General features: G+C 35.3%; 1 protein-coding gene across 6 annotated transcripts in view; it reads right to left on the reverse strand.

Moving 5' to 3' along the window:
* The window catches only part of plekhg5a (pleckstrin homology domain containing, family G (with RhoGef domain) member 5a), a 34,141-nt gene that overhangs the window by 6,865 nt on the left and 4,229 nt on the right, over window positions 1-23,047 (reverse strand). For 2 of the 6 annotated variants that reach the window (XM_043252477.1, XM_043252476.1), the window contains exons 2-10: window positions 19,965-20,044; window positions 10,925-11,066; window positions 10,646-10,745; window positions 9,883-9,943; window positions 9,653-9,744; window positions 9,425-9,561; window positions 8,455-8,615; window positions 1,408-1,599; window positions 372-533 (exon numbers count right to left, since the gene is read on the reverse strand). In XM_043252477.1, the coding sequence (XP_043108412.1) occupies window positions 372-533; window positions 1,408-1,599; window positions 8,455-8,615; window positions 9,425-9,561; window positions 9,653-9,744; window positions 9,883-9,943; window positions 10,646-10,745; window positions 10,925-11,066; window positions 19,965-20,044 (1,127 nt within the window). Of the gene's footprint in view, window positions 1-371; window positions 534-1,407; window positions 1,600-6,216; window positions 6,992-8,454; window positions 8,616-9,424; window positions 9,562-9,652; window positions 9,745-9,882; window positions 9,944-10,645; window positions 10,746-10,924; window positions 11,067-12,164; window positions 12,187-13,568; window positions 13,742-19,964; window positions 20,045-23,047 lie in introns of those variants that run through there. The other 4 variants (XM_043252479.1, XM_043252478.1, XM_043252480.1 and 1 more) reach the window with 4 other exon arrangements.

Genomic DNA, 23,047 nt, shown 5'->3' on the forward strand with positions numbered 1-23,047 from the left:
ATATCAAAATAAATGTTTCAGCATATTAGAATAATATATATATATATATATATATATATATATATATATATATATATATATATATATATATATATATATATATATATATATATATATATATATATATATATATATATATATATATATATATATGTATATGTGAGTTCTGTGGTCATTAAAAACATTGTTTGTCTCATGTTAATGATATGCAAGGGAAAAAATAATTTCACAGAAAGTTGGGGCACTGAGAGTACATTATGTTTATTTGTGTGGTTATGAAGTTGTATTATGTTGATCCACAATTTATTATGGGTCATAATGTCTGAATGTAAACTATATTAAAACGCATTTTTATATTACAGTGCGTTTACCTCAGGATTGTCCAAAAGCTGCTTCCAGCTCTCTTCTAGCTCCAGGTTAGGCTCCTCTTCCCATGAGTCTCTGTGGAACGAAAGCTGCGGAGGCATCTTGGGTAATCCGAACATAGTGTATGAGTACAGTTTACTCTGCAGCTGTTCCACACGATCACACTCCTGAGAAGACACATTTAAATTGAAGAGAAAATTATTTTTTTTTCTACTTTGTTTGAACAAAATTAAAATAAATTAAAGTCCCGGTAAAAGCACAAATCAATCATTTTAAATGCTACAAGTTAATTTAGACATCAGATCATTATAATGCACAGATGAAAAATCGATTGTTTAAAAATTAATTTGGAGTAGGCATTCAATTATGGCAAAGTTAATCAAAAATGTAAAAACAGAAGAAAGCATAACGAGATATTAAAAATAACAACTGAAAAATGCTGTATTTATTTTACCCCATTATGTAAAGAAATAGCTCAACCAAAACTGACAATTCTGTAATATTAAACACAATATGATTACTCATACATTAAACACAATATGATTACTCATATATTGTTTTCAGCAGTGAGTAAATTTAATGATCTCATAAGCAGCAGTCACCATTAAGCAGGCATTGTTGTCCATACCGGACCAACGTCAAGCTATTATGTGATTTTTACAAGACTGACATAGAGAGGAAAAGATCCCAGCCTGAGCTTTAACCCCAACTTTACACTCCTGAGCCAGAAAGGGTGTCAACCAACTTAAATCTCTAGGGCATGCTTACAAAAACACACCAAAGGTCCTGCACGTGATGGAAAATTGAGTGTGGACTTATAGGAAAAGTCTACTTGTACATTTTTCCTGTTTGTGGTTGGCCAATTTCACCCTTAAGTGGTGCAATACTTTAACAAATTGATATCTCTTCCTTATTGGTTACACACTCACTCAAGTGTGAAATGCAAAAGGCTTGCCAAGAATATGTAAGTGCTTGTTGTGCATATGAAAAAGTGCCTTGCACATGTAAAACAACAACCCTTGGATGCTCACAGATGCTCACCTTCCCAAGAGAGCCGTTTCCTGAGCTGGAGCTGAAGAGGCCGCTAAAGCGGCTGGCGGCACGGTTCCTCCAGCGGTCTGTACCCGTTATAGATCCTGGGAGAGAACCGCTCAACTGAGATACAGAGTCTTGATTGGGGGCGCTGGCATCGCCCAGAAACTCCGGCATGTTCTTTCGCCGACGTGTTTGACCCTGTCACAGACATAGAGTGAAGAAAAAGACAAAAAATAAGAATAAAGAAAAATAAACTGAGACCAGTGTTTGAATTAGGGTGGGTGGGGAGCTGGGGGGTTCTGGACCCACCATAAGAGTTTAAAAGGACAAAACAAAAGAACACAAAAGAGAGTGAGACTAACAATAAATTATGTAACATAGTAATATTAATAATAATGATTTAATTATACTTATTATTTACTTTTATTTATTATTTAAATTTAAATTATTTATAGTAGTATTGACACAACTGACAGTTTTTTCATTTTTATATGTGCCTTTATTAACTGGAAAACACTGACAACTGTTTATTTAAAATAAATTTAAAATTATGTAGTAATAATAATAATAACATAGTAATTATATTATTATATTTTAGGAATATATATATATATATATATATATACATTTTATTTAATATCATTTTTATAATTATTCAGATAATTGCCCTATACAGAATGATTGTTTTTCAGTTGATTATTTACTTTAATTACTTACATCTCTGGAACATACAAAACACAGACAAGCTGAATAAATCAACGACGTAGCAATAGTCATAAAGGTCATTTCATACAAACTTTGACAAGTCAAAGCAACCACCTTTTGAGAAATCATCAGCCTGAACTGTGGAATTTTAAGTGTCAGACATAGCATGACTCTGACAGGTAAGGAAGTGCAAGCAAAACACTCAGGACATTTATACATAAACAAAGACAGGCCTGTTCTCAAATCATTTCTGTGGGTTCAGGGACATCTTTCACCTGAGGATGGGACGACACGTGTGTTAAAAAGGAAAAAAAATTCTGTTGACCTTAGGCAGCATATTCAGCTGTCAACAGGTGAAAAGGCCATGTGGCTTTTGCCAACATTCTCTGCTCAGAAAGGTTAAAGCATTAGAGACCTGACTGACAAGAATCATCAAACCCTGTGACCCGAGCCAGTGAGAGGAACCCAATGGCAACAACAGGAAAAGAGGCAAGGCATGTCTCAGAAAACAGGGGAAAGGCTTTTCCCTGTTCACGACAATGGAAAGAAATGAAGAATGCATGAGTGTAGCGGTGAAAGCCACTTAATGTCCCTCGGGGCTCATTACTTGGACATTGTGTTCTGATGATTCTTTTCTTTTGAATGGAAAATGCCATTTCAATGGGTTAAACACAAACCTGACATTTTTTGTCCGAAAAATATCTTTGAGATCTTCAGGCCAATTCTGCACCAATGCCAATGTTTCTTAACAGACTGAATGTTCTGTGCCCAAGATGGCCCTCATGATGAAGACAAAAGGAGATTTGTTGCTTACCAGATTGATAAACATTTCTAGATCAACTCAATATGTTCTTAGCTTTGATCAGACAAATTCACTCGCCAGATTTCTGAAAAACTCCCCTACTTGCTGCATTTGACAGACCATACTGGTTGCAGAAAACTAATTATACTCATCCTTCAAAGATGACAAGCTGACATTGTCTTGGTCCTTGTCCATCCGGAGAACCTGTTTGACTCATTTGTTTGGTCGGTTTTTCTCTGAAGAGCACCAAGTCAACATTGCGCCCTGACAGCACTTGATGATATTATATTATTATATTTCCTATCACAGAGACCTCTTTATACCCTTAACAATGCCAAAAAAGTTAATTTTGGCTCATTCACTAATAAAATCTTGAGTATAAAACTGTTACATTTGTAATGTTTATCAAGAGATTTGGCAGTTTGATTAGAATGAGCAACACAAGCGCTGCAGGCAACATTTTCTCCATCTCAATTCCCAGAGAGATGCTCTTTGAACATTCGTATTTGATTAAAAACGGTTTATACGAACCATGCAGACACAGCCAAAGTGTCAAACTGAGAAGACAAGCAATAATAAGCTCACCGTAGATGTCAGAGGCATTTCCAAGGCAGTCCACAGCATTGCACGGCATCAAAAGAAAGCCAGGCCCATGCTGCTCCCAGAATGAATCTTCTACAGCCTGCTTGCCTCTTGCACCCTCACAAATGCTACATTGATGTCAAAGGACTAGTGCATTCAAATCCACTTCTACAGGCTTGTCGGCTTGCGCGTATATGTGTGCGCGAATGAACCTGAAGGAGGCTGAGAGGACTGAACCGTAGACCGCTGCATTGCTGAGGAGGGCTGGCCGGGTGTCATAGTAACTGCAGAATCCTGCCCTCCTATTGTGTGAGCAGGAAGAGAGGGGAAAGGAGCAGGGGAGGAGGAGCTCCTTCTGCTACCTCAGCTACCTCAAACAACCGATCCTAGCAGCTGCTCACTTTCAAATCAACAGCACTGAACCAGTGACATGAGCTGACTGCAAAACGGTGTTTACTGCACATCTGCTGTGAATGCAGATGGTAAAAGGGGATATCAATGCCAGGCAACGTATACGGCTGCTTGGTGTATGTGGCATAGCTAGGTTGCATTTTAGAAAAGAGAAATGCAGATATATATTTAACGTGTCTGTTTGGTAGGACAACTTGTCATTGGTTGATCCAGTATTTCTGTGACAGGATAGTTGGTATAGTTCATACAAAAATGTACTAACCCTAACATTGTTCCAAATGTGTATATTTTGAAAAATGTATGTTTGTTATATACTGGACCCATACAATTAAATGACATTTAATATTGTTCTGGACCCACTGCCTTTCTTTGTACACTTTTAAAAGGATAGCTCACCCAAAAATGAATCCTTTTGTCATTAATTACTCACCCTCATGTCGTTCTGAACTCATAAGAACTTCATTCATTTTCTGAACACAATGTAAGTTACACAATGAAATCAGAGAGCTTTCTGACCATTCATAGACAGCAACTGGCAAGACCCAGAAAAGTAGTAAGTACATCGTAAAAATGGTCCATGTGACATCAGTGATTGAACTTTAAATTTTAGAAGCTATATACTTTTTCTGTTCGAATAAATCAAAAATAAAAACTTTATTCAACAATTTCTTCTCTTCTGTCTTAGTCTCCACTGCCATTAACAACTGTGGCTTTTCAGAGGAATGCACAAGCATGCATCGTGGCACTTTTGTGAATATTTGAAGAATTCTCAAGTGGAAGTTGTTATTCTTGTAGCTTCACTAAATTAAGGTTGAACTACTGATGTCACATGGAGTATTTTAATGATGTCCTTACTAACTTTCTCAGCCCTGAACATGGTAGATGCGTTGCTGTCTACAGTAGGGTAGGGTAGGATTTGTCAAAAATATTGTAATTTATGGTGTGAATATGAAGGTCTTATGAGTTCGTAATGCCATGAAGGTGGGTAGTTAATAACAAAATAAAATTTTTTATTACAAAACTGCCCTTTTTAAAATAAATATTCCAAAAGTGGATTTTGGCAGCAATGCCATACTGTAGAACCACTGGTTCCCCAAAGAACCTTTCAGCAAACAGTTCACAAAAGAAACTTTTTTTTCTTAGTGTGAAGAGCACTATAATAATCAAAATAACATTTTTTATTCTAAAGAATCTCTGAGCAACGGAACGTTTTCATAATTGTTATGTTTTCTGTGTTCCACGCAATAAAAAAAAAAAGATTTAAAATGACATAATGGGTGAGTAAATAATTACAGAATTTATATTTTTGGGTGAATTGTCAAATGTACCTTAAGATACACACTCTATTTGGTTAAACAGTGATCCGATAAGTGTTGAAACATGCACTGTGAATATAAACACATTTGGGGTCTTGTGTCCTGAGGCACAGGACACAATTATTCACTTTTTGACAAATACAATGGTACCTTAAATGACTGTGACTAATTAGGTGCTTACACAATTCGCATAACTGCCTAATTTGCATTTTGCAGAGTCTCTCTGAACTGTCCAAAACCAACATTAAGATCAGGTAAAGATAAAGCAAGATAAAAACAAACTCTGCTGATCTCTCTGTCATCCTGATAAATCTACCAAATACAATATGATCATGGATATATTATGCCTGTTTTATATTATATGCCATTTTTTATAAAATATGCAAAATAGATGGACATTTTGTGTTGAAAATACATGTTATTTTGTCTAAATGCACTTTTGCATGTACAATATTAGCAAAATATCCATAATGTGACAACTTCCATAAATAAGTTAAGAGGTGATACAGAAATAAAAAAACAGGCCAACAAAAGTATTAAACTTTCTAGGTTCTTCTGTACATAGTTACTCATTTACCCAGATTTCCCCAGTAAGTAACACACCTCTAATCATATAATACTGCATAAAGATAACAAGAGAGATAGTTTAGGTTTCTATTTCCCACAAAATATACTGACCTTATGACATAAAGAGAATTACAAAAATGATATTAATCTTATATAATATACATTAACTTCACTACTTGGATTAATATTCCATTGTGTAAAAAAGACGACTGACAATTGTCACTATAAAAGGAATATGCATATAATATAATGAATCTTCATTTAGCCTAGCTATTTCTATACAACATTATATAATATCATAAAAACAGTTTAGATGTTGTTGAAGTACATTTGTTTAGGTTACCTAACTTGTTTTTAGAGAAAATAAATCACAGCTTTTCCTGAACTTAGAGGATTTACGACCGATATTAAACGAGAATAATGCAGAAATACCTTGATCCCTTGTTTAGTATCTCCCAAGATATATGTATTGTTGTTAGTAGGGGTTGGTGAAGTTTCAGGCATAGGGCTCAAAGGTGGCATGTCTCCAGCTTCAAAGCGCTGTATGCGGGCGGCAACCAGTCCCGTAGTATGGGGCCTGTGGGCATGAATCCGAGGAAGCTCATTCAGAGGACTGAAGTGGATCAGCATTCCACCTGGAACCTCTGGGAATGCTGAAATGTTGGGCACATTCCATGTTCTCTGACGGAAATTTAGCATTTCCAAACTGGCACGGGTTTCACTATGTAAGAGACGCAAAGTCCGGATGGAGTAGCTCAACGTAGATAGAGTATAAAAGATACCTTGAGAATGATTTAGTCGTCTTCAAATTTCCTGTAGTTTTGAATCATGGTTGAAAAATGAAACATAATGGGCTCGAATTCACCTCAAAACTCCTTCAAAATTAGACCAAACATTTAACTTTCTCTTCTTTTTCTTCTTTGTCTTCCTGTGTTGTTCCACATGCGTCTCTCTGCTTGTGTCAGTCTCCTGATACGACCTTTGACCTTGTTGCCAATGCTGATAAAAGGTGGAGCGAAAGCAACTCAGCCACTCTTACTGGCCACTCTGTCGTGCTTTGTGCCATTTTTCACTGAAGTGACACACACTGCTGCCTCTCCAGATGCCATTATCAGGCTGTAGAACGCTATCTTATCATTTCTCTATGGCTTGACAATCACTTTTATGGCTAGTTATGTAAGCCTAACTTGTTACCATACATCTTCAGCACAGTTACAGCAAACTTACAGGACTGAAACAACACTGCTGCATTATATCTTCAGAGCAAACTTCACCTGTTGTTACAAATCGTATCAGTCTGAACTGAAGCAGAATCAGTATGTATGAGAACTGAACGAGTACCAATACATTTTGCTGAATCACAAAATATTATCTATCTATCTCTATTTATCTATATATATATAGATAGATATATATATATATATATATATATATATATATATATATATATATATATATATATATATATATAAAATAAATAAAAATTTGTTGTCTACAACAGGGGCCAGTCTTTCCAACTAGTTCGACAGGATCAGGGACATCCTGGGTGAAATAGGTTAACCTTGTGCTCTACTGAACTGCTGATAAAGCAGACAGAACATTTTGACGTTCACAAGGAAATAAAATTTCATGAGCTTTGAACTTTGTTCCTGTTTGATACAGTATGCAAATTCTTTATGTGAACTGGAAGTGACTGATTTCAACAAGGGCCTAAAAACACATACAATATTTCACAGGATTAAAATGTGCTGTACAAAAAGGACATGTGTGTTTACTTTATTGGGAAGGTTTCTTTGTTTGATTTTGAGTTTGAATACTCAGGCTGGCACATGTTGATTATGTAGAAGTCGAGTCATTTGGAAGTGCAATCAGGATTTCCGAGACACATCCCTGTATTCAAACAACCTCAACCCTGAACCTATCTCTGATATGATCCTAAAAACATTTATTGTAATTATGTTTTGAAAAAAATGTGTGGAATATAGATATCAGATGAAAGCAATCATAATCAATACATTCCTACAAGAACAATAAAAAAGACGAAGGAAAGGTAAAAGGATGTGATAGAAATGCTAGAATAAACAAGAGAGTGATAAAGAGAATGGGAAACTGGGGCCAGTTGTCACCTTCTTTACTCCAGAGGCACATAAACTACTGATCAAAAGTTTGATGTAAGTAGTTTTTAAAGAAATGATCAAAAGTGACAGCAAATGCTGTTACAAAAAATAATGACTATTTCAATTCATCACAGAATCCTGAAAAAAAATGCAATAAGCAGAACAACTGTTTTCAACTTTTAAATAAGAAATGTTTCTGGTGGATCATATGACACTGTAGTCCAAAGTAATGATACCGAAAATTCAGCTTTGCCATCAAAAAATTGTTACATTTTAAAGTATATTAAACTAAAAGTTTTCCTAGCATAAGCAATCTTGGTAATCATAGGAGACTTCTTTCCAAATATTAAAAAAGTCAAACTTTTGAATGGTAGTGTACCCTGGAGAAAAACCAAAAAAAAAAAAAAAAAAAAACATTTCTTTTCAAGATATGTTATTAAGGCTTTTCAATTATAACTTAAACAGTAAAAGAAATACAATTCATAAAACAAAAAAGAACAAAGCACTCGTGACATCTAGCCCTGGTCTTCCCTATATAGAGAGAGTGACGTACCAGGCCAACTAGCAGGTCTGCTGCCTCTCGGCGTCCCAGAGAGCCATGCTCTGCTCGGTCAGTAGAGGAACTATGTGTGCTAGAGGTCCTCATGATAGGCAGACTGAGAGAACGGGGGTCTTTCACACACCTCTCCACTCTCAGCTCCTCTCCTGGTCGAGCTGTATACATATACACACACACAATTTGTCACTTACAAAACTGTGATAATAGCACATGAATTTATCTAACTCCTAATATAACAATTGTTCAAAACTGGCCATTTTAATTCCTTTATAAGGTCAAACTGCTTTGGATCATTCTTAAATCACAATGGGATTCTAGAGAATTTTATGCTTTCAGCATTTGATGAGGGCCTATGTAATATTTCACAAATTTTTTTTTTGCATAAAATATTTTTCATTAGATAACTTATAATAAAGGCATTTCCTGGAGCTCAAACAGTTAAGTATGGTCATATTAACACCAAGATCATGGGCTCCATTCCCTGGGAATGTATGCACTTAATGTCATGAATACACTGTAGGTTGCGGTGGATAAAAGCTCCGAATGTAATGCATTAATGTAAATATAAAAATGAAAAGTTCTATGACCATTTCAAGTGTAAATGTCATCATAGCGTTTTTCCTCATGCTGTTACAGACACTTCTAAATCATGACAGATGATAAGAAACATGCATCGGTATAAAAATCTCCTTCTTTCTAAGAAAATGCTACCTTGAGAATCACCTCTCCAGCTCATTAAATCACATATTCAAATTTTCAATCATTAAAAATCCATTACGTCTGTATATACAGATACTGAATTTACTTTATATATTACTATTTAAAATATATATTATCTTAATCTGCAAATACTGGCAAATATTAGCTGAGCACAAGTGGTACATCTCTATTTGTACAAAAGAAAATGAGTGAAGAGATACTGCAAACAATGCTCTAATATTTATAGTTCTGAGAGACGTATTACCTCGTACTCTGAGGTAGTGGCCACCAAAGCGGTAGGCTTCAAATCCCAGTGAAAGTGGGGTATTAGACTGATCTAGGAACAGGTTGACCCGTGACAGTTCAATGCCTTTTCTTTCAAATACAGCTCCCAGGACTTCCCTGAAACACAAAGATAGCAGGTCAGCGAACCATGATTCTAAATTCATTGATTAGTTCATTGCACCACCTAGGGGTTCAAACACAAAATCACCTCAAGGTTTTCTTCTTCACAGCTGGGACAATCTCCATGCTGATGTCAATATTTAGGTCAAACTTCAGAGTAAAGCACTCCTTGCTGGGGTCCTGCAGGAGGGAAGAGTAAACAATTAGCTTATGCTTTTGAAAAAAAAGTTATCGAGACCTTGCTTGCTAAATTAAATCGCTGACACAAAGGCTGGTACACAGGGTTAATAAAAATCAGATATCTAATTTTTCTCTTACATCTGTGTGTCGGCGTCTCGTCTTCTTCTTAACCAGTTTCATTCCTCCACTCCTGCGATCCCTGAGAAGCACAAAAACAAATAAATAAATAATTACAAATGACTGAACCCACAAGGTATGCCATGCTGTCTTTTTCCCTAACCATAAACCAGTTTAACCAGGCACAGGTATTTAAATGAAGCCACTGTCATTCTTTTCAGCACAAACCACCCACCTTTTATGCAAATTAATCATATTATAGATTACACCTTGTTTAAAACAAGTCAGCGTAATGTGCCTGGTACAACAAGTCACTACTACCATCCACAGAAAAGAGGCGGTAAACTAAGTTTTGCCAAAACAAAATTAATGTTTATTAATCTGGAACTATTACAAGCCATTCTGGAGCTGTGCTTAGGCCTTCTAGTGGGTCCCGGCACCCCCTTTTCGTTATCTTACTTCATATTTGTTTTATACTATTTCAGTATTTATAATTTATTGTTGCTTGAAATTGTGCAGTATTTAGCAATTTATTGTTCAAATTAATTTTATAACTTAAAAATATGGTATGTACCCATTAATTTATAAAGCTGCTTAAGAGGTCAGATTTACTCTCTTACATTTTGTCCCTTTCCTAAAGCAGTTTAACCATCAAAAGGAATAGTTGTCCAATCCCAGATGTTCTCCAGTGTATGACGCCACTGGAAAGTACACAGACTTCCTCTTTCATTATTACAAACATTAGTATGTAATAATGGAGAGATAAATGTGAAAAAGAACTGACCCTAGGTCAGAGTATCCATCCTCTCCGTCCTCCATGTCGGAGGGGGGACCGGTGCGAGGCGGACAGGAACGAGTGGACACGTTCCGGGCCAGGATGGAACCTGTCGGGGAGAGGAAGTGAGGCAACGCTAACATCCTGCCAGAAGCTGGTAATAATAATTAACATTTACTTGTTTAGTGACAAGTGTCATGCTCGTTTTGCGGTTGGCTGACATCTGTTTTCAATTTCCACCTGAATTAAAACATCTAAAACAACTGATAGGTTGAAAAAGAGCCTTACTTTGTGGTTGCAGGTCAAACCGTGGATGCCTGTCAAAGATCATGCCGTCACGGGCGACGGGGTGGCAGTTTGAGTCACATGACTCACAGAGGTGCAGTGGGCTGCCGTCTCTAAGGTCTTGACACGATGGGTGGTGACACACCTGAGCCATAAATCATAGAGCAATAATGTCAAATTTGCAAACACAACAGTGTGAAATTAAACTGTGTGCATCATTTTCTTTTTGAAAGTATGACAAAAAACTAATTTTCCCAAATGTAACACTGAAGTTTCTATAAATATGGGTGCTTCTATTAATGTGAGAATAAACCTGAATGAGAATATTCTTCAAGCAATATTCATGCTTTCATTTGTCATCTAACAATTTTCAAGTGTATACACAAGAATTTTATAATTTAACAATTATTTCTGAAAGATATCAATCATATCAAATAATATCTTTAAATAGTCGATGTTTGTTCAGCCTATGTTTTTTAAATATATTTTTACTTACTATTATTATTAATAATAATTTTATTATGTGACTTACACTTTCATTTGTGTCTTTGTACTGAAACATCCAAAATATCTTAATATGTACAAAGCACATAGTTTTGCATGACCACATTCTAATTCCTGATCGTACCCTATACCTACAATTTTAAATGGTTTGTTAATAGTGAGAATTGGACCTTAAAAGAAAGTGTGACCAGTATTTTTGCTTCTATTATTTAAGTGTTATAAAGCCTGGATCTAATATTAGAGTTCACCAAAATCTACACATAAAAGGCCTTTATTTACTTAGCATTAAGTGCCATAAACAAGCAAGTATCAAAGAGTATCACATTATCAGAAAAAAAAATCAGAGATGGCATGGTAAAATATTTCAAGACCTTCACATAAAAATAGCAATCTGTTAGTTTGAATAAAACTCAACCCTTTAGACACAAAACCTGAAGAAACTGTCTGATGTGCTATTATGCAACATAATGTTACCATAAAGCTCAACACACCATTAATTTACATCATCAGCACTCTTACCAAAGGCCATTTGAAAGTCAAGTTGTAAGACCAACAGCAGCAGGAAATAAAGTGTGGAAAGATAGAAAAAGAAAGAGGGATTAAGACCTCCTGGTTGTGTGCTTCCTTCTATTGTTCTCCTGATATGCATTAAAACAGAAGCAGCTCACACTCAGACGGAAAACAAAACAAAACTTAAAGCCATCATATGAAAAGTGTTGATTTTTCTCTTCATGGTTACCTCACAAACTGCTGCTTCTCGAATAAATTCCGTACAGGATCAAATCAAAACCTCTTGAAATATATTTAACAGATACTCAAGCTAAACCTCCTTAAGGTGCCAAAACAAACGCATCTCCATGCTGAAGTAGTGACAAAGCGCCTGAGCACTTTCTGAGAGAAAACCACAAGAAGTAAGCAAGGCAGAGGGCATGTGCCAGCAAACTCCAACCAACAATTGGAGACGAGCAACAGGAAAATGGGCAGATTCTAGCGGTTACATAATCTCAAAAACCACACACTGAAAACTAATCATTATAAATGAAAACGTGAAGGCTCGCATTCATTATCAATGATATATATATATATATATATATATATATATATATATATATTTTTTTTTTTTTTTTTTATCAATATAGCTTCCAGCTGGGAACAAAGCAAAGCCAGATTGCTGCTCATAAGTTAAAATTTAGGGCTAAATAAGGCTAAGAGGAATTACTGCCAAGCCAAACTGTTACTTTATCCTACCTGGGACTTTTTTCTCCTATTTTTCCTTTGTCTTCTTTCTTGAAATGCATTTGCAATGAGTTAAAGTAAGGAAAAAACCTTGAGAAAGCCAGGAGAACTACCTGGGACTTAAAAGTTGAAACAATGACTTTTTGTTTCTTTTGTTTGAGCTTGTCTTATTTGTTTCATACTTTAAAATGAATATACTTTTAAACACTCTGCTAAATGAATACACTTTGAGGTCAACCCAGCGGTTATTGTTGAATATGCATATGTCACTAATGATCTAATGATATCCTATCAAATGCCATGTGAATATTTCTCATGCATGTATGCAAACACACACACACACACACACACACACATAAACACAGAAAAGTATATATATATATATATATATATATATATATATATATATATATATATATATATATATATATATTAGATTTTTTTCAAAGCCAAAGAGCCTTGTAATTACGAAGTTCATCTTTAGTTTTGCCCCTGAAGTCATGTTAATAAAATCAGCTTGTGATTATCTTGTGCCGACATTTCGGGCCTGGAGAAAAAAAATCCATTATTGTTCTCTACTTGCAGTTATCACAACCTAAACGACCTGTTAACAATCGCAAATCAGTGTACACCCATATTTAAAGGTCAGAAGAAGAAAAGTGTTTAAAATGAGAAACAAAAACAAAAAGCCATTGAAGGAAAGCACAGACTTAAGCTACCTCTAGATAACTAAGAGCTAGAGAGAGAGAGAGTGCTACATCTGTCATCAGTTTGGCTATGCCTCATTTATCTGAGAATTTTCACACATATGTGGTAAAAACCACGGCTCAGAGACTTTTTAATAACAACCATAAAACCTCATCCACTGCCGTGAAATAACATACAACAATGCATTCATGACACACACCTGATGCTGGTGTCACACACATGTGTGTGTGCATCTGCCTGTCTCTCTCTCTCCGCTGAAGTGACGGCTTCTCAGTGGTCTGTAAGAACGGCAGAGAACGATGTAGAGTCTTGGGACAACTCGATGCTTTGAGAGACCCAACTCCCCCCTCTTGCTCTCCCTCTCTCCCCTTTTCCACTTCCCCTGCTTCCTTCCTTTCTTACTGGCTGCTTCTGAACAGCTCAGAGTCTGTGTGATGTAGGTGATTCAGATAGAGCAGCTGTGTGTACCGACTAATAGATCTGAAAGAGGGTGTAAGAGCAGTTGCGGTTTTCCAGCCACACCCGCTCCCACTGATTTTGCAGTTAGCAAACACAGTTGTCCAACCACCCATACAAAAAACAAACACACAAAATTTATAATCTTTCTTTGCTTATTCTCATTCTCTGTTCTTGTTTTTACTTTGGTCCTCATCTACATTGATCAGATAAAACATGCTAAAATATTTGCACTGTTATCTTAAATCTGTCCATTTTGAGATTATCAGCTCTAGTTCTGTCTGTTTGGTCTCTTTAAGGCAAGTCAAGTCTGTGGCCATGACAGACATACAAGTATAGCTCTTATTACTGGGAAAAGACAAAAAACTGTAAAATAGTATTACCAGCTAATTAACAAGTGCATTCTAATTAAAAAGAGCATGCATGCTAATGTAACAGTGTAAATGTTTTTAAACATTTACTATATTAAGAAATGCTTATTGATCACCAAATCAACATATCAGAGTAATTTCTAAAGGATTATGTAAAGGAAAATTCAGCTTTGCCATTGCATGAATAAATTACTTTTTTAAGATTTATTTGTAATTATTAATAAATTTCATATTAGTAGTAAATAATTGCAGCCTTGGTGAACATATGATTTATTTAAAATAATAATCATTAATAAAAAAATTCCAACAAAAAATACTAACCCCAAAATTGTTTTTTGTTTAATAAAAAATTATACACTTACTAATCTGTCTGCTAGTGGTGCTAATAATGAAGAATCTCACTGACACAGAAATGAGGAAATATTTTAAACAAAGAGTAAATACAGTGGTGTGAAAGACTTGTGTTTTGGCGTTTTCCTTTAGTTATATTATTTCCATCTTAAATCTGTACCAACTCTCTTGCAATCATCTACTTTGATCGACTCTTCCATCGACTCTTCCCAGAGTACACCCCTGCAGGGGCCTGGGTCATGTGGTGTCAGGATATCCTACAAAAAAACTGAGTCTTTGAAGCCTGCGGCTATGCTTACTTCTACCAAATCTAGAATATTACAGTATCAAAACCCCCTTTCTTTTACTCTCTCCATCCTTCCTCTCTTTCTTTGTCTGTGCTTTATATAGCAGGCTGATGTCAGGCTTGATAATGTCCTAAATTCATAAAATACTCTGCTTTAATAAAATCACAAGAACCTGAGGATGATAAAACGACAATGCACAAACATACAAACCTCAAAACTTTTTTAAAACATGCCGTTACTGACCACAGAAAAAAACAAGACTCTAAAAGACTAAACAAAAGATCAAAGGATGTGAGAGGTCAGGTAAAACATGTCCCAGAGGCAGCAATCTCTCAGAAATCCGAGGAGACAGAAGTGTCATCATGAAGGACATTTTCAACAGTTAAACGTCACATTTGAATCTATTTCCTGTTTTTACTCAACCCTGAATCCACAACAACTTCCTGTGGCTATGTCTCTTGGCCTTCCCTTATGAGGACTGCAATGTGTAAGAGGACTATAAGTGTGATCTCACTGTTTGTACCTCTGAAGAATGATGGGAAGTGCTCAAACATTTAAAAAATGCCCTGGGTTAATCAGGGTATCACACTGTACCTTTCAGTTAACATTAGTAAACTATTATAATAATATCTTATTTAAGAAACCAATGTTGCGTAATTAATTAATTAAATTTCTGCTCTATTCTTTACATATTAAGAGGTATATTACATTCAGAGTTTGTAAAAAATTAAAAAATAGTATGTTGATCCTATGCACTCATCCAAACAACTGACGTTTGGCTTAGTTTCAAAGCATGTCGTCATTACACGTGAATACGCCTGAGGCAGTGGAGGTTCTGATATCTGATGCAGAGCTGAAAATGACTGTAATTTTACTCTTTAGGGGTCATGCATTGTGACCTCTTTGTTCATCCAGAGTTTTAATTCCCACTTGGTGACATCAGAGGTCTCCTTTAAAGGAGTGAATGAGAAAGCAGAGAGCTGTATTTGGCAAAAGAAAAATTGCAAACAAGGACAGAATTAGAGATATTCATGCTCACAGCCAGTACAGCAGGAAATATGAGAGGTAATATAGGTTGTTTTCACATGTGGTCTCATGCCAGTGCCACTGGGAGAAAAAGAAAGTACAACTAGGGAGAAGAAGTTATTTAAAGCTGAATTATGTCTATCTATCTTCTGTCTTTCTACCTCCATTACTGCCATAAAACAGTATTGTAAACAATGACTGTTTCCAAATGGTTTCACAAAACACTCATAATGACTTCTATTGGTCAGGGATTACAGATAGCCCCGCCCCACATTTTTGTCTTAACACCATTGGTTAAGGCAATGTTGCTGGGCAGGGTTGGATAGGATTTTTAAACAAACATAAAAACGTTTTTAACAGAAATACACTGCTAAAATGTTTCAAGAAATCAACCTACAAAAGTATTACTTTTAAGTAAAAAAAAAAAAAAAAAAAAAAAAAAATATATATATATATATATATATATATATATATATATATATATATATATATATATATATATATATATATATAACATTAAAGAACAAAAAATTTAAGAAAACAATCAAGATAATAATATTATACAAAATCTACTTTGATTTCCTGCAACAACAACAAAACAAAACATTTAAAATTAACTTAATTTGAAATAATTATTGCAGTATTATTTCAATTTCAATCTACGTATATTCAATTAAGTCTAATTAAATTTAAGCTTTAAAAATTGGTTGTCCTAAAAAGGTTTGTAAAGGTTATATCATGTTTATTTTTTTCTTATGGGTACAAATTTCTCCTTCAAATATGCTGCACACAAAGTAGAACTTTTCCTAGCAGCTAGAGTATTCTTGCTCCATCTGGTGGTAGAAAGCAGCAGTGTTTATTCACAATGCAAAGCATTCCATGAATCTTAATTTGCTCCTCTTTTCAATTCTTTTGTCCTTTAAATATTGTAGGCAGCGCATAAGGTTTTGAAAGTGTGCATTTGTAAAGGCTGCTGTGCTACAAGTTTCAGTTCAGTTTCTTCACAGACTCAGCTGTTAGGTAACACAGAGACAGACATAAAGCAGTGATAGAGTAGACAAAGCACAGACCTGCTGCTGAAGAAGAAATAATCCTTTATATCACATTAATGGCTGTAAACGAGCCTGAGAAACTGCTAAGGAAAAGCAACACAAAAGAAGATATTTTGAATAACATTCAGTGCTGTATTGACCCCACTGACTTTAATCGTACACTCCATATAGTGCAGAAAAATCATAGAGGTTAAGAACAACATGAAAAAAATCATTAAAATTTTCATTTGTGGGTTAATGATCAATTTAATAAGCTTATTTCATGGTTGAGCTTCTTGATGTCTTTAAAATTACTTTGTGAGGAAAATCCATATCAACAAGATGCCAGGTTAACCTCAAGCTAAAAGATTAAATATATTATTGAACACTGAAAAGCAATTAACCTACTTTTCTAACTGAAATCAAGCCTTTGAAACCAAGACATTGGCAACCCTGTGACAAGGCGACATTCTGGCGTTTTCCTGAAGAAAGTGTCTGAAAGACACCATTATCCCATCTGCTAACGCATGTTCTGCTCCAGCTTGGTGTCTTTGTAAGCAGCACATTCATCTTTTACAACACAAATTACAGTCAGCTGCTAATGTCTGTGTTTATTATAGTGCAGTCACTGTTTAGTCTGTGTTTGTGTAAGGGATAAGGATGGCCGGCCTATTTCGTAACTTTTTCACACACACATTCACACATGCACACAAGCATGCAAACGCACACACGCACATACATAAATTATCAATGCATAAACACACACATGCTCACACAGCGCTAAAATATTACAGATCCTGTTCTGTGTTGGCTTAATGCAGAATTAATCTTTAATGGATCCAGTTTTGCCACATACTAAAATAAAGACATACACCAGTTCATTTGCACACAAGAGCAGCTGAAGTGTGTAATTTTCTTGCTTCTGGCTACTATTGGTCAGACGAACTGTATAACAATTTCAGAGAAATTAATCTATTAGTGGCTTACTTAATAAACATGGAATTGTATATTGTGAATATTGCTTTTGTTTCTAAATGTTTGTTAACTATGAAAGTCTGTTTCCATCATGGACTTAAAATTTTTTTGTGACTTTAAGCAATTCTGAGTCTATATCTCACAAATCTGACTTTTTTCTTGCCATTCTGAGTAATAAAAAACATCAGATAACTCAGTTATAAACTCAGAATTGCAAGAAATAAAATCAATTCAAAAAGAGAGTCAGAATGCGATGAGATTTCACCTTACAATTCTGGATTATCTCCTAGTTCTAATCAGATTTTTTTTCACAATTCTTGGTTTATATTTTATCTTGCAAATTAAGTGACAGTTCTGTTTTTTTCCTGCATTTACAAGTTTGTATAGCACAATAAATACATAAATAAATAAATTCATGAATTATACATTTTGAGTTTATTGACTGTGACCAAAACAAACTAAAAGCATAAATATTAATGTACTCAAAGCTATCTGAGATTAAAGTATTTTAACATTAAAAAATATACACTTCAGCTTTAAATGTCAGCTAGCAGGATGAGAAGTTAAACGTCAACAGAAAACTATCGTCATCATCTTTGTGTATTTTCACCTCTTGACCCCTTGCAGGAGACAGGAAGAACAAACCTACATGAAACTTGTAGTGCACTAGAGACAAGCCACAAAGACCTCAAAACATAAATAGACTCATACACGCACACTTAAACTCTCCTTTTCAGCAGAAACCTTTTCAAATAAACAAGAGTGCCTCTCATCTTTCCATATTTTAAGGGTAATGACATAAGTGTGTTCCTGGTTTAGATAAAAACATCGGGTACATTAAGTAAAGTCTGGCTTCGATCAGAGAGGACTAGAAACAGAAGTGTTTACCCAGAGACTCTTTTTTTTTTCGAAAGCTTGCTAAAGTTCAGAGGACACTGGCAGAGTTGAGCTGACAGGAAATGTAGGACACCAAAAAAACAAGCAAACATCACTGTGATGTCCTATAATGAATCAGAGATGTTCAGTGTAAACAAACTTTATTGGTGTCCTTTATACAGGGTTTATCTGGATCCAGAGTTTGAAGAGGGCTGTTACTGGCAATTATTTTTGCATATAGAAACTGTCAGTACTCTCTCATCTGTACCTGCTCAACAAGATAGGCTGCCTTGTTGGTCTTACTAAACAAAAGATTGCTAGTCTCAGAAACCAGGATTGATAAACTGCATTATTTTGGCCAATAATCTTCCACTTAGATATGAGCTGAAACTAAATTGACTTGCACTTCAGTTGGTCCTCTGATGTTTAGGTGTATACACACACACACACACACACACACACACACACACACACACATATATATATATATATATATATATATATATATATATATATATATACACACACACAAATGTTTTTGTCCAATTTAAGGTTACTATATCTAATACATCAGTACTCATATTACTATATGGCTGCATTATAGTCAACGATTTTAAAGGTAAAATACAAAAGTGGAAAGTGTTGTAATAAATAGGTTTAGGTTTACCAGTGACAAAATAATGGGAGTGACTGATGTTTAGAAGAAAGAGGGACACAGGAAGGAATACACTGACTTTTTAGTCAAACCAGTTTGGCAATGGTCCCAAGACAATAAAGCATAATCAAAAACAGACAAACAGAGAGACATAAGAAGAGAGGCAGTGTGTATAAAGGGAGAGAGACAGAACAACAGGAAGGGAGAGACATATTGTGTTTTGTTTAAGCGTGTTTATATGCGAACAGCCTCATATACCCTAATCTTTCTTTTCCATGCCTGTATCCCCAGACTCCCAGGAGAAGGTTGGTGAAATGCCACCTATAAGATCATTTCCGTCCTCTCGCCAGTGAACTTTCAACAGCACAAAGACAAATAAAACTTTTGTTTTTCCTGTCAGATCCCTAAGCACACATGCTGACAAATTATTATTGTGCTGGAATATTCCATGGGATAAATGCAATTGTCAAGCCTGGGATTTTTGTCCATAAAAGTCCACAAAAACATTTCAGAGGTGAACATTTACCACCCTACAGGGCTTCCCTGTGACTCATTCTGACGGCTCACCTTGGAAGCAAGTCGGTGTTCGGGACAGTTGGGGTGCTGACACAAGATGCCAATTTTCTCCTCCTGTAAAGGTTTCTCACCTAAAACAACATAAAAAAAGGTTAAAGATTAACCATATGTGGGAACGTATTAAAAGTAAAGTCAAATTGTAAGCCTAACTGTAAAGGCTAAGTGATGTTGACGAATTTTATATCACAATGAGTCATTTGATTTCATGATAACTATATATATATATATATATATATATATATATATATATATATATATGTGTGTGTGTGTGTGTGTGTGTGTGTGTGTGTGTTGTGTGAAATGTGATATACATTGTATAAAGTAAGCAAGTGTATAAAGCACTGCATATTCTTCACTGTGTAAATTACATATATATTTCTTCATATTAAAGTTACAAAAGTGATTTAGTTAAGAAAAATGAGAGATTTACTGTTTTGTTATTTAATTAACATGAATGACAGTAAGAAATATCTGCTGTCGCTTTTTAGATCTGCCAGGATCCAATATACTGTCATGTTTTCTTTTTCAACTGTTTGTTTTCACTTAATTTACTTTCACCTAAATTATTGAGTTTATGACGATACTTGCAAATACTTGAATCAGTTGCAAAACCTGTGACTGTAGTTCTACAATCTGAATCATCAAATATGTACTTGATGTATTCACACAATCATGAATATTTGACGATTACATTGCATATTACACAATGAAACAAACATTCCAAAAAATCATTAAAATACCAGAGAAAACTTTTTTTAAATATTTTTAAATTTTTTATCCTAGCTTCAGGGCCACCAACTGAACAGCTCTATATGGATCTAGTAGTAATATAAAGAAGATAAATGAAGCAGATAAATATGATTGAGACATTTCATACTAGGATACCATTTAGAGACTTGTGAACTCTGTGAGCCTGTGGGGGGATATGTCTTTGGGCATGAGCCAAAAGACATAACAGCAATATGGGATGCAAAAGATGAGGCAGCTGAGAGGATATTTAAGAGAGAGCGACTGAAAAAGCAACTCAATCAGAAAGCACTAGACCACAAACATGAGCTAGTAATATAACTCAACTACTTAACTGCATAATATGCTGACCAAATTAACTGTATAACTTGATTTGTCCATGACATCCCTTCCTTCAGCCATAAAGACTATTGACTACCAGGGTACCAGAGAAAGATGATTACAATGAGAGTAAATATTCAACTTTAAGGGGAGGGACTGACTAAAAACCGAAGAAAGGACAATAACACAAAAAGGAAAATCGAGAGAAAAACAGAGAGAGCGAAAAAAGTTGGCGGAAATCTGAGATTTCCAGACATTACAAGCTTGCTGGCAGACTGGTTGATTTTCCTTTCAGTGATGGCAATGATATTCCACTTACCTAGAAACCCACAGGGTTTAATGCAAAAAAAGTGTAAGAATTTTTTAATCGATTTCACTCCTCATTCTCCTTTCTAGCCACACTGCCACTTAAAAAAGTGTCAGAGGTTGAAGAAACACCCATATAGTTGTGTGAATGTATTCATATAGCATGGCATTTACAAGGTACACAATATCTACTTCATCAAGGAATTGCATTTTTCTAGCTTCCTGAAAGCTGAACATCACCACATAGCCCAAGCCAGACTCTAGATATTATCCTCTACACTGCTCACATTCCATTTCCATACTCGCCTCCATCTCTCCATGAAGAATATTCCATTTCTCCTTCTTTAGTCAGAGGCAGAGGGCACCTCCTAAGAAATCCTCTATGTAAGGAATGTGCAGAATGCCAGGATCTGTTTTTCATGCCCCTTTGTTTACCTAGTCGTTTGCAGAAGTTCCTGAGGAGCGTTAAGCACATCTAGTGTCTCAAGTGCTAGAACGGAAATATTTTATTTAATACTCGTTTCCTTTGCCTCCATTGGAGGAACACCAAACTGATGCCATGGATGCCAATGTATGATTTGAAAGGTCTGAGAATGTCAAAACATTACCAGCTGTAGGGCTGGGAGGAGAGATGTCACTGATTCTTTATTTCTGGCAAACAAATCCTCTTGCATTTTGGGCTCAAATGAGATTAGGTGATAGAGCCCGACATAGCAACATTGGCTCAACCGATGCTGTGAGTTTGGGCATAACCTGCTTATGTAACCACAACAGACAAGCATGTTTTGAAAAACAATTTGAAAAAAAAGGGCCATCTGAAAACCGTCTAGTGTGCCACTAGATTTAAGGTGCCACCAAAGATTCAGACGATAAGAAAAGGCAATATGTTTGACTGCAAGGACTGAAAGAGGCATAAAGTGAGTGATTAGATAGAAAAAATATTTCCAGAGGCAAAGGTCAATCTTAGTGGAGGTCATTAGTGCACAGATCAAACAGTAAGGGTAATATGGCTAATACAGCTAAAACTCACTCTCTCATTCTGCACTTTGGTGTCACAGTGGTCTCTAAAACTTTCTGACTACTTAGTGGAAACCAAACAGGTGGTCAACACACATAGCCAAGAAAAATAACCTTTTAGGTAAAAAAGACACTTTGTTCTACTAGATTTATTTATTTATTTACTGCCACAGTTCACTGGCAAAAGTTAATTCTATCATTATTTATTCATCCAATGCGTCTTGAAGAACCTGTATGACTTATTTTTTGTCCATGGAGCACAAAAGGAGTTATTTCTAGCAGAATGCCATTTGTTGCCCTTTATATGGTATATATGATGACCACTGATCTAGGCAAAATTTTCAGCAAGTAACTAAAACCTCAGCCAATTCATCACACAAAAAACATTACTTCAGATGATCAAAAACTGTGAATATGTTGTTTGGACTAGTTTTATGATGGTTTTATTACATATTTCATGCATGTTTTGGGAATAAAATGAAGGTGAGTAATTGATGAAAAAGTTCATTTTTAGATGAAGTAAAGGCCCTCTGAAAACAATATTGCAATCTTATCCTACTAGTCATTCAGTGAAAACACATTTGAGAAGAAACATGGCATGGGAAATAAAGTACAATACAGAGCCCAACCACATTAAAGGAATAGTTCACCCAAAAATGAAAAATTAAAAAAACTAACTTTTT

The sequence above is a fragment of the Puntigrus tetrazona genome, chromosome 11 (genome assembly GCF_018831695.1).
Source record: "Puntigrus tetrazona isolate hp1 chromosome 11, ASM1883169v1, whole genome shotgun sequence".
Lineage (NCBI taxonomy): Eukaryota > Metazoa > Chordata > Actinopteri > Cypriniformes > Cyprinidae > Puntigrus > Puntigrus tetrazona.